The 12,899-nt window shown below is 36.3% G+C and overlaps 1 protein-coding gene across 1 annotated transcript; it reads left to right on the forward strand.

The window, feature by feature from the left end:
* The first annotated feature begins 2,017 nt into the window (after positions 1–2,017).
* On the forward strand, positions 2,018–9,034 carry ahsg1 (alpha-2-HS-glycoprotein 1). Its single transcript, XM_022669546.2, has 7 exons — positions 2,018–2,272; positions 3,026–3,133; positions 3,278–3,362; positions 3,456–3,622; positions 6,157–6,276; positions 6,447–6,521; positions 8,294–9,034. Exons 1-7 carry the CDS (start codon positions 2,081–2,083, stop codon positions 8,870–8,872), a joined length of 1,326 nt encoding a protein of 441 aa, XP_022525267.1. The 5' UTR covers positions 2,018–2,080; the 3' UTR covers positions 8,873–9,034.
* Positions 9,035–12,899: the final 3,865 nt, after the last annotated feature.

Consider the following 12,899-nt stretch of genomic DNA (forward strand, 5'->3'; position numbering starts at 1 on the left):
ATATTCATTGGATTAGCAGTGAATTGTCTTTGATGAACAGTGTAGCCTGGACAGGGGTGGACAATATTGTGGCATTTATGTTATATGTTTTTTTACTGTAATTATATGATATTATTATGTTATGGTATTACACTGAAAAATAAGTGAAACACACAACCATGTCATTTTTTAAAAGTGCATTCACATGTTGATCCAATTAAAAATGAGAATTTCCAGGTAAAAAAACATTTTTTATTTATCTAAAAGCAATTTTTTTATTATTATTCCTTACTAAAATAACAAAAAATAAATAATTTGACTCAAATAGTATTTTACTTCAAGCCAGGGGTGATTTCTTTGTTGCTGAGTGTAAAGCGGTTTTGACCCTTGAGTTACCTCACAATTATAATGTTGTTGTGTGTGGTTAATTAAGAAATAGTGGGTTTGGGTTGCTCAAAGGAACTGATAAAAATATTACATTTATTATAACTACAATACTTAACTATACATGGATGTAATAGATTTTCAAATTGTACCGCAGTTAGTTCCTGCAATGTGATTGGCTAAGAGGCGTTCTATGAGTGCCGTTATCATCCGGTAATGCACTGTAACTGAAGCTCTCCATGTATTACTCCGCCATATACAGGTAACCTAGCAACAACAGTATTTAACTATACATGGATGTAATAGATTTTTTTTCTTCAAAAACTTATAACTTAAGTGTAAAAAAATGTCTTGGTTTTTAAATCAAATTGTATCATAGTTAGTTCCGCAGTTAGTTCCACAGTTAGTTCCGATACTGCAATGTGATTGGCTAAGAGGTGTTCCATGAGTGCCATTATCAGCCAGTAATGCACTGTAACCGAAGCTCTCCATGTATTACTCCACCGTATACATGTAACCTAGCAACAATGCAGCGCTTACAAACCAAAGAGTGAATTTGTTTATAACCAAACAGATCGTATTTTTTTTCTCCGCCTCTTTAACTCAAAATCTTTCAATAAAAAGTGATAATGGAACTGTAATATAATCCCAATAATACTCTTAAGGTTCTAGGTATAACATGTAATATGTGCACCACTGTGCTGCATTCATATTTTTAAGCAATAAAATAATAATACTATAATATGTAATATTGGCACTGCAGTGCTGCGGTTGTAGGTACAAGGCACGAGGAACAAACCAAAATACTCTGTAAAGAAGCATTTAGCTGCTCTTATCTGGGGAGCTGTTTGTTAACTTGTGGTTTCTGATGCTGGTAACTCTGATGAACTTATCTTGTACAACAGAAGAATCTCTTGATCTTTCTATCCTAGGCTGGTCCTGATGAGTGCCAGTTTCATCATGATATTTTTGATGGCCTTTGCAAATGCAATTGTTCTTCAAACATTTTAGATTGGCATTAGAAGAACATTACTCAAATAGATCTTTACTTTAACTGATGCTCTCAAAAACTTTATTAAGAGAAAAGAAATTCAAGTAATTAACTCTTGATGAGTTCAGCACAGCTGTTAACTGAAAGCCTGAATTCCAGGTGACTCTACTTCATAAAACTGACTGAGAAAAAACAGCTACTATGTGCAAAACTGTCGTCTAAGAATCTAAAAAAATTAAACATTGACTAAATGACTCGATATGTTTTTATTCATAGTTTGGATGATTTTAGTGTTCATCTACAATGTAACCTTAATTGATTTTAATATTTTGACATGGCTGATTTCAGTACAGTGTTGTCTTCTTTTTCAACCTTTGACCTCGAAGATATTTGGGTGATAAGTTGATGTGTTATTCACCTGAATTCCCAATGAAATGAATAGAAAATTGCAACAAATTTCTACAAGAGCCTTTTGAAATGCATGCTATTAATCTATTAATATTCTACCAAAACATGTGTTGTCTATAGAGCAAACACACCAGGACCACATTACCCCGCTCCAATCGTCTGTCCTCTATGCCCTCGATTTCATTGACTTTGGCAGCCATCATTAATCTGTTTACTCTTGTCTGTTTCTCTGTGTTCTATAAAGGACCAAGACTGGGCTCCGGCTGGATCAGTCTCATGGTGAATGTGGATGTGCCGTGGTGATCTCCAGTTTGCACCATGAGACGGCTGTTGATTCTAGCAGCCCTGTTGCAGGTGCTGCTCGCACAGAGCTCTAATGAGACCTACCAGTGTCAGGTGGACAAGGACGATCAGGCCCTCGAGGAAGCGGTGCAGTTCATCAATGACCTACATCACCATGGATACAAATTCAAACTGGTCAAGAAGGAGAGCCGTAAACCGGAAAACGAGGTGAGTCTGAGTGTGATGTGCATTCTTTTAATTTTAGAGTTATATATGCATATGATGGTTTTACAATTACGATTACGATCTTTGATACTCAATATATCGCAAAACAATCATATAACAGAAATGATGTGCAGTATTAATTGGTATCAGTGTTACAAAATTTGACTACCAGTACTCTTTTTTTTATTCATTTGATTATAGCGCCACCATGTGGAGTAATGAAGCAGTAACTTTAGTACATCACATTGGGGGTGCAAGTCTTAGTATAAAGTTTAAAGAGCCTTTGTTTCCACTTATTCATAATGTATCAGACATTAAATCAATAGGGTGCCGAGTGGTCCAGCGGTCTAAAGCGCTGCCACTATGAACGGGAGGTCACAGGTTTGAATCCCGTTTATGTAGCTCTGCTATCAGCTGTCAACGCAATTGGGCTTGCTTCCTCCGGGTTGGTAGATGGCGCTCTCTCCCCATCACACTCAAAGGTGGCGCCTGGAGGCACGAGGAGTCTGTGAGCTGATGTATCAGAACCGAGACGCTGCGGTTTTCTCCGAGCGTTAGCGCTGGGATGCTACTCGGCAATGCTGCATCAGAAGCAGTTCAAAAAATGGGAAAAATCTGAAATGAATGTATATATATATTTAAAAAATTAAATCAATACAATATATAGCGATATTGATATTTTGTCCCACCCCTACTATATATATATAGCCTAAATTTCCACAGGACAAGTCACCTATAAACCCAAACCTCTTGCAGGGTAAAAGCTGTGACGTACTGATGGCAGTGACCTTGGAGGAGACCAAGTGCCACGTTGTGAACCCCAAACCTTTGGATGAATGTGAAATCAGGCCATTTCATGAGACAGTAAGTACGATAATCTCATATCTCTCAGTGAGCCTTAAGTTTAATTTCGTATATTTTGTAATAGAAACACTGTAAAAACATATTTATTCACTTCTCCTTCACTTAATTATTATTTTTTTATTCCAATGCTTCACCTTCAAAAAGAAAGTAACGGCGAAATGCAACGTGACCGTATGCGGGGGTGGACCTAAAACAGGCATCAAACAATTCACCTGCGACACAGAACCAGGTACTAACAGCCTCAGATTTTATCAGATTTTCTCTTAATGTTACCAAATACAAAGGATTTAAAAGGCTCCTGTTTGTCTTGTTTTTTCCCCAGTTTCAAACGTAGAGGTGGCTAAAATCTGCCCCGATTGCCCCGCTCTTCTGCCCCTGCATGACAGCAGAGGCCTGGAGAGTGTGAAAGCTGCTGTCGAGAAATTCAACAAGGACTCCGACTTCACAAAGTACTTTAAGTTACTGGAAGTAGGCAGACTGACCACACAGGTAAGGCAGAGGAAGGCTGTGTTCATGAGGAACACTGCTAGACTTAGGGTGGCATGGGCAGGGGGGGCAACTGCCCCTACACAAATAGCTCCATGCACTCTAAGGTGCCCCCTATAGTGGCAAAAAAGAGAGAAAAGGAGAGACCAAGGCACGATCGCATTTAAGCCCTTTAGCCTTACCACTTAGCCCTGCCCCCCTGTTTTGCATGTTCACGCTTATGGTTGGGGTGTACTGATTGTTTATAGGTTGTTTAGGGAAGTTCTAGGGCTTTTAACTGAGATTTTTCAGAGGAACACTCCAAACAAGAGACCAAAGAAACTAAAAATTAGAGTATTTTCCTTATAAATGATAATAAACACATATATTGCCATAGTTTAATATGTAGTTTTGATGTTTTCTACTTCTTTAATAAGCATAAAAGTAGCTATCTAGCAAGCTAAATTTCTCATTCCACCTTAAATGGTGCAACAGATGAAAACGTCCGCAGCATTTAAGGTGGAACGGCAAAATTTAAACAAAATAAAATCTAATAAAAGTTAATTTCAGCTCCCCATCACAGAGGAATTAAGGAATGGTCAATAATAATTCATTTCTGCACCATCTGACCCCTTTCTGATGACATACAAAAATCACAAAACTACTTAATCAGCAGCAGCTAGGTTGCTGAACTTTTTGAATTTGAGACATAAATAATAATAATAATAATACTTAGCAGCACAACGTTATTAGAACATTTGCCAGCTAAAAGAACACTAACATTATGTAAACGTTACAAGTACCATTTCCTAAAACAAAAAAGTAAAACAATGACACAAGTGACGTTGCAGTGATGTGATCAGAATGTTTAAAAATGTAAAAAAAAAAAAATGAAAGCACTCTAAAAACATCCTAAAGACATTTTTTAAAAAATTAAACGTTTTAGGAATATTACTGTGATGTTCCGAACTGTGAAATCTATGTTCTATAAAGAGTTCAGAAGTGTAAAACTACAAATTACAAATACTTAATTACCTTACTTAAGAAGAAATGTTTGTTATCTATACTTTACTGAAATAATTATTTTTACATTTTCACACAATCTCATATCTGAACTTTCTCCTCCTTACATTTTAATAAAAACAGCCTCGTTACTCCTGTTTCATTTCAGCTCTTTTTCATTCCAGCTTCTCATCGCTCAGTAAAACCTGATAAATTCCAGATAAATCTCTCCTCCATCCAGATAGAGTGAATCTGATTGTGATTGGATGTAGAGTATATAAGTATAAGTATACTATATAAGTATAAGTGGTATGAGTATAAACATATACCATTCCGACTCCATATTGGTTTATACTGTGATCCATCACACCTGCACCCCCCCCCCCACACACACACACACTCCAGCAAGAACATAGCAGACATATGTAGTCTAGTATGAAGATGATCCGTGCAGAGACTTAAGAGAACTCCAGATAAACTCCAGCCCAACTAAACTTCTTTAACTTTAATATATTTACTTTCTACTAAATAAAATACATTCATTTACAATGGAGCATATATGCAGCTGAAACACTAGAGAACAGCCTTGTGCAAAATCCCAAATTATATTATCAATATTAACATTTTAATATTTTAACATTATAGATATTCATTATGGTTTTTAGTAAAATGTGTTTTGTGGAGTGGAGGGGGGTTAGTAGTGCACTATAGGACTCTGTGGGCGTGGCCTAAGATTTTATTCTTAATGGCTTTATTTTTTCCTCTTATATTACTTTTACTTGTATACTTGAAGTAATTTTGAATCCAGTACTTTTTAAACACTTTTACTTAAAGAGTAAAAAGCTTGAGTTTATACTTCTTTAACTTCTACAGAAGTATTTTATTAAACTCTAGTATCTATTCTATCTTCTACCTACAGAGTAATGAATGTAGATACTTTTGAGACCTTTAACCCTTGTGTGGTGTTCGGGTCTGTGGGACCCGTTTTCATTTTTCATCAAATGATACTAAAAAAAAAAAATTCTAACTCAAACTCATTGGCATTGGCTCATTTTTTGTGAAAAACATATATCAAAACACATTTTCCATAAACACACACTGTACCCCCTCCCACCCCCCCCCCCCCACACACACACATTTATATTACATACAGTATGTTTGGCCAAGGGCTAATAAACATTGCTTCATTTGTAAATTCGAAACTAAACAAATGTTCTACTCATATCTTGAGTTTAATTCATTTTCTTTTACATTTTATAAAAAAAACTAATAAAAAAAAGAGTAGCACTTTTTGAAAGAAATGTAACATAAGAAAGGTAAAGGGCAAATATTAACCATGTAAGCTGTTTATATTGCTTGCAATTTAGGTGAAGCGAGCATGTGTAAAGCATTTTAATGTAGAATTGCTTAATTTTGCTGAATTAAATACAAGTAACAAAGTAAACGAGTAACAAAAATATGAACACCACACAAGGGTTAAAAGAAATGCACCATGTCTGTGAATTATCTTTAAGATATAGACTCTCTTTCAATGTTTTTTATGTATTTTGTTTCAGCATAACATGATGTTCGGACAGACCTACTTTGCTGAATTTGCCCTAGTGGAAACTGAGTGTTCAGACCAGACGAAACCAGAGGAAAAACCTGCATGCAAGCCCAAGTGTTCACAAGAGACTGTAAGAGCACTCAGAGAACTTTACGCTCATTTCCTGAATAAATACAGTATCTAATTATACTGGTTTACATTGGTTTACAGTCCAGTTTCTAAATAATACCCCATTTAAAAATGATTTTTATTGATGAGTGAGTATCTAGCACTGATATCTTTCCTCTTTTTTTTCTAAAGCGTCATGGATTCTGCAAATCAACCCAACTTGGAAATGGAAGCTTGACTGTGACCTGTGAGATTTATGAAGCTCAGGTATGCAACATTTCCTTCACATATTTACATATAACCACATAACCACAATTTCAGAAAAGTTGGGACACTGTGTAAAATGTAAATCAGTGTAATCATTGATTTCATAGACTCATTTTTTATTTACAATAGAATGCAGAACACATATTATACTGTATGTTAAAAGTAAGACGTTTTATGAAAATGAAAGCTGACACTCAGAATTGGATGCTGGTGATCTTCTTGTCCTCAGGTGCACTAACAGGCATGATTCTGTACTGGGGACGTTACAGGATTTTGGTACATTTCAGGGGTGGTCACTTCTGAAAATTTGATCATTTTTAGTCATATATTTATTAAATACAGGTAATAGACTATCAAAAAGTTTGATTCGTCAAGCTCAGGTATCAAAGCAGTTTTTTTAAATTAGATTATGCAATATATTTGGTAACTTACAGTAACAGGGTTGCGAGTAACAGGGTTGCAAATCTAGGCTAAGTTGTGGTTTACCCCAGGAACAGATGCTAACTGTAAAATTTAGCTATGTATACAAGATCAAGGACAAACATGGTTATATAAGTATATAAAGTAAATTTTACTCTACTCATTATTAGTCTTACAATATGAGTAACAGGGTTGCGTTCACTGAGTGACACACACAACTTGGACAAACATATTTGGAAAAAAAATCTTGAAAATTGTTAGAGCACTTACTCTTGGTCTTGCCATGTGGGCAGAAAATGTCCTTGTGATGTCACTTCCTTTGTGCCAGTAGATAAATATTTGTAACTCTTTCTCTGCAGGTAAAATTCCTTATGGTAACAGGGTTGAGCGCATGTTGTGGGACACAACTTAATAGCATAAAAACTGTAACATGCAAAACAATGTAGACCAAAGAAGTTGTTTTCATGAGTAAATGAGATGCATATCAACAATATACAAGAGGAAGTCATTTATTTAGAGCTTATTTTATTTGTTAAATTTGCCAAAGGAGTTGGTCACCCAATGAGTGGGACAAGAGAAAACGGCCATTTTTTGAGGTAGTCTAAAAGTATTCGGTCTTTTGAATAATATCTTAGGAGCTTATTTTTCCACCATATTTTACAGTTTCTCTTAAAACAAGTACATTTTTCACAAAGAAAATTGTAATTTAGATATTTTGGATATGTACATTTGAAATTTAAGTAGTGGGACAGGAAATGTACCAAAATCCTGGAATGTCCCACTGGAAAAACAGTCTGTGCTTGGAAAAACATCCTTTACTTTCTGTGAACATAGTTCACTGTGCAATCCACAAATGCATGATTAGGTTCATATCATACAAAAATTCTTTAGACTAATCAAAATTCAATCAAGTTTTAGATTTTACACAACTTGTCTTGCATTTGTACTGATTTAAGTCAATTTTTTTAGAACATTCCCATTCCTATTGTTTAGTTGTCCAGTAGCTGCAGTGCTGCATGAACCAGACAAGCTATTTTTTATTTTATCTTTATCTCATCAATGACTTTATTACTGCACTTTTTCTCCTGTCAGATTTAGTCTAATTCTTCTCTTCTCTGCTGAAACTGAGACTCAGTCCTTTATGTCCATGTTAATCTGAGCTAAAGGCTAAAGCTGCTGTTTCCATGTGGGTCAGCCAGACGCAACTCTTCCTGTAGCAGTTTTCTCCAGTTTCTAAGAGTCATCAGATAAATCAAAATTGAATACCATTTTTACACTGTTTTTACACAACATATCTTGGATTTGTACAGTCTGGTTTAATTTATATATATTTTTTTTGTTTTATATTTTAGAATTCAACACAAATTGGCTTCAAACCGAAACGCTGCGGACAAAAGAGAGGTCACCACGGCCATTCAGGTTCACACGAGCGAATGGAACACGGTCCAGGCCAAGGTTCCCATGAGCACAAGGAACACGGTAAACGTCCAGGTGATCACACTCGTCCTGCTAGTCCATCTGGCCCACCGCCCCATCCACGAAAAGACTGTTTCATCCGACCTCCTCCTTTTCACGGTGGTCCTCATCACCGTGGTCCTCCTCCTCATGGACGTCCTCCACATCACGGAGGTCCTCCACCTCACGGTGGTCCTCCTCACGGTGGTCCTCCTCGCGGTGGTCCTCCTCGCGGTGGTCCTCCTCATGGAGGTGGTCCTCCTCCTCACGCAGGCCACCCTCACCAACCGAAAGATAAAGGCCCCAAGCCCACTCGATCCCCTCACCAGCTGCTGCCCGCCGGCAAACCGACTCCTCCAGGATCTAAGGATGGTGCAGAGTTCCCCTTCCCACTCTGCCACGGTTTTGTGAAGATTCCTCCCTCCGTTTATCCTATATGCCCTTTCCCTAGCTTCGGTCCTGGAGGTCTAATATAAGCCTTGTTTTTTTAGGGAACTTTTATACAGTATGTTAAAATGAGCAGGACCTGTCAAAAAAAATTATAATGAATAATACAGTATATTTTACATTTTCATTTGCAGCAACTTCATATCATAAACACAATAAAACTCCAAATCAAAATCTTTGATAATAATCAACATGTGGTACTGTCTTCATTTTGTCTTTTTAAAAAGTGACTAAACCCCCTGTTTTTCTGACTTCTGAGCTAAAAAAATAAATGGGAGTGGTAGTTTGGGAGGGGCACTGGGTGATGTATGGGTTTAGAGGAGGGGCAGGAGGAAGCAGCAGTGTGCCTCCGATAGCAGTAGTGAGAGGCAGATGATTGGACGTTGTCAGCAGGGGGGCGTGTGTATTATTGATTGACTGATTTGCATATTGTGATGTGTCTGCATACCAAAGTACATAAACACATCATCCTCACCTATAGCACAGTTATATAACCTGAGAGGAGCTGCAGATACAGATCATTCTACAATAAAATGTATAAAAAAAATTAGGCAGGACTGATATGTTTCATTACTTGAAATTAACACATTTCAGCTGTTAATGAAAAAAAAATATGGTTTAGGGATTAGTGGCTCTTTAGAAACATATTGGATGAGAAAAAATATTTTGGACCTCACATTTTTACTGATTTAATTCAGGAAAATATGAATAAAAAGAAAAAAGATTTGTCATTAAACAATTCATAAATGCTACCAGTTAAACACTCCTATTGTTTAGTTGTCCAGTAGCTACAGTGCTGTAAGATCCAGACAATCTTAGCAATGACTTTATTACTGCCCTTCTTCTCTTGTCAGACCTTCTCTATTTTTTCTCTTCTCTGCTGAAACTGAGACTCAGTCCTTAATCATGTAATCTGATAAAGTAATACAGTAACTGCAAACCATCACTGATTGGTGGAAACTTCACACTAGACCTCAAGCAGTTTGGACTGTGTGTGTCTCCACTCTTCCTCCAGACTCTGATCCCTTGATTTCCCTTAAATGAAATGTAAAATTTACTGATGGTCAGTGATGATTTAGAGAGTCATGTCTGTCATCTGCTGGTGTTGATCCACTGTGTTTTATTATTAAGTCTAAAGTCAGTGCAGTTTTGTTTTCCCACAAAATCTTACAGAACTTCATATCTTACAGCTTCCCTCTGCTACTGACAACTTTTATGGAGATGTGGATTTTATTTTCCAGCAGGACTTGGCACACTGCCCACACTGCCAAAAGTACCAATTGGTCTTAATTATATAATATTCTACGTTTTTGAGACACTGGTTTTTATTTTAATTTATTGGCAATTTCTGACACTCACTATCAGTGTGTAGTAATCACACCCCCACCACCCTGGGCTACCTTAGGTAAACTTTTAATATTCTATATAATATTCTTTTATAAATTTGCTAAGACACTCACTTTTGGGTTTAATTTTTGGCTTTTAACCACAATCATCAACAGCAAAAGAAATACAAACATTTTCTTTTTAAAGTATATTTAATTTAGTTTGCTTTTTTTCTTTTCAACATAATACACAACAGTAGAAAACATGGGAATATTTAATTAAACAACAAAAAGAAGAGAAAAAGATACAAATACAAATAAATAAATAATTATACAGTATAATATAGTTAAAATTAAGTATGAATATGATTAATACAAATTAGGTCGACCTAGTGTACAAAGGAGTCTTTTTCCATGTAGTCAAAGAAGGGCTGCCACACCTTGTGAAACATATCCAATTTGTTTCTCAAAAGGTAGGTGATCTTTTCTAGGGGTATACAAAGAATAATTTCAGAAATCCATATTTGGAAAGAAATATTAATCTCAAGTTTCCAGGTACGAGCAACTTAAAATGTAGCTGCTATTAAAAGGATTTCAGTAAGCCTTAAAGCAGAACCATTTTTAAGGGTCGGGTTGGTAAAATTACCCAATAGACAAACTTCTTTATCTACTGGAAAAGAAATACCAACAATCTCTGATAATGTATTAAAAATTCTCTACCAGAAGTCATGTACTCACCTATCCTCACCTATAGCACAGTTATATAACCTGAGAGGAGCTGCAGAGGCTGAAATTATCACAATAAAAGCATTTTTTAAAGGTTAGGAAAGTTTATAAAAAAATTAAGCAGGACTGCTATGTTTCCTTACGTCAAATTAACACATTTCAGCTATTATTGGAAAAATATATGGTTTAGGGTTTAGTGGTGGAAACGTCACACTAGACCTCAAGCAGTTTGGACTGTGTGTCTCTCCACTCTTCCTCCAGATTCTGCTCCCTTGATTTAGAAATAAAATGTAAAATTTACTGATGTTTGGATAAAGAGACATGTCATCTGCTGGTGTTGATCCACTGTGTTTTATTATCAAGTCTAAAGTCAGTGCAGTTTTGTTTTCACACAAAATCTTACAGCACTTCATATCCAGTGTTGGGAGTAACGGCGTTAAAACTAACGGCGTTACTAACGCCGTTACTTTTTTTCAGTAACGAGTAATCTAACTAATTACTATGACTGTAACTATAACGCCGTTACCATTTCCGACACCCCGTTACTGCACGTTACTTTAGCAGCTCTATGAACTTTTATTTTTTATTTCGCTTTGCCCTGGTTAACCCCTCCTCTGTCCGGTGAACTTGAGCTTCTGGCCGCTGTGCCTGTGGTTTGGCGTGGTGAAGTGAGGCACAATTGTGACGATTTGCGTGCTCTAATCAATTCAGTGATTGCCGTGGACAACCCAAGTTCCGAATTAAGGACGTTAAGCTCTTTTTAGCTGCTCCGGTTTTTGTGGTGCTGCTGCTTTCTATTTTAGAGCTTAGATTCTCTGCCCGAATCCCACCTGACCTGAGGACCGACCCGAAATCAGGCTCCTATTTTTATTTTATATAAAGCTCTGGTGTGATAATCACAATGTTGCTAAGTAACCAATTATTATTGTTCACTAAAGCGAACGAAATAGCGAAAACTGAAAGTGAAAAACATTTGTGTTAACTGAATCTAATAAAAACGGTAATTAAAAGGAAAAACATAACTATCTCGAACTGTATTTTGTGTTTATAAAACTAACTAAAACGAACTGAAATTACTGATAGAATACCCTCATTTTTGTGTTTAATTTATTTATAAGCGCTGTTGTACAGCGGAGTTGTACAGCGGGAGTTGTTGTGCCGAGCGCGCGGCACTCGTGGTCCGTTAGTTCTTGTGTAAAGCGCTCGCGCTAGCAAGCCCACCCTAAAATGAACAGAAAAAATTAAAACAAAATAAAATTAAACTATAATAAAAATGAAAACTGTAATCACGTAGCTCTGGGCGCACGTGAACGCCTCCGCGTTTGACTTGCAGCATTGTGTGTAGCTGTTCTTAAAAATCATTTAAATTAAATAATAGTTCTATGCTTCTATGTTACAGTGTTAATTAACATAATTCTGATTATATTTCGCTCATTCAATCAGCCCGAAAACAGACAGTTTATGGGGCGGATCGGGTCAGGCTCATAATGACAGTTTATGGTTCGGGCTTGGGCAGAATGTGCACGGGCTCCGGCTGGGTCGGATTTTTTGGGCACGATCTAAGCTCTATTCTCTTTTGGTGAAGCTGTTATATTAATACCATTTTAACGGGCATTAAATTGTTGTTTTTGTCCATTATTTTGTTTTATATATACATATTTCTTTTGAGTGTGGCTTGGTTTGTTAAATTTCATCCCCAGACGCGTTTTTCCGCTTTTTTCAGTATTACAAGTTTTAGTAATTTTCTTTGGTTGTGTGGAGAATTTCGTTTTATTTTTTTGAAATTCGTTAGATTATATTTTTGTCAACATTTTGGGTTTATTTTCGTTTGTTATTTTTTGTTATTTTTCTAATAATAATAGTAAATGCATAATTGATTTCCTTTTTTTGACGGGCGAATAATAAAAAGTAACGGGATAGTTACTTTTACTGGTAACTAATTACTTTTATAGTGGAGTAACTCCGTTAGTAACTCAGTTACTTTTTTGGAGAAGTAACGAGTAAC

The sequence above is a fragment of the Astyanax mexicanus genome, chromosome 16 (assembly GCF_023375975.1).
Source record: "Astyanax mexicanus isolate ESR-SI-001 chromosome 16, AstMex3_surface, whole genome shotgun sequence".
Lineage (NCBI taxonomy): Eukaryota > Metazoa > Chordata > Actinopteri > Characiformes > Acestrorhamphidae > Astyanax > Astyanax mexicanus.

Bases quoted from the DNA above. Each gene is read 5' to 3' on its own strand.
- ahsg1 (XM_022669546.2), top strand. From the start codon at position 2,081: ATGAGACGGCTGTTGATTCTAGCAGCCCTGTTGCAGGTGCTGCTCGCA. The intron at 2,273-3,025 runs GTGAGTCTGAGT...AACCTCTTGCAG, and splicing joins GCCGTAAACCGGAAAACGAG to GGTAAAAGCTGTGACGTACT. The intron at 3,363-3,455 runs GTACTAACAGCC...TTTTTTCCCCAG, and splicing joins CACCTGCGACACAGAACCAG to TTTCAAACGTAGAGGTGGCT.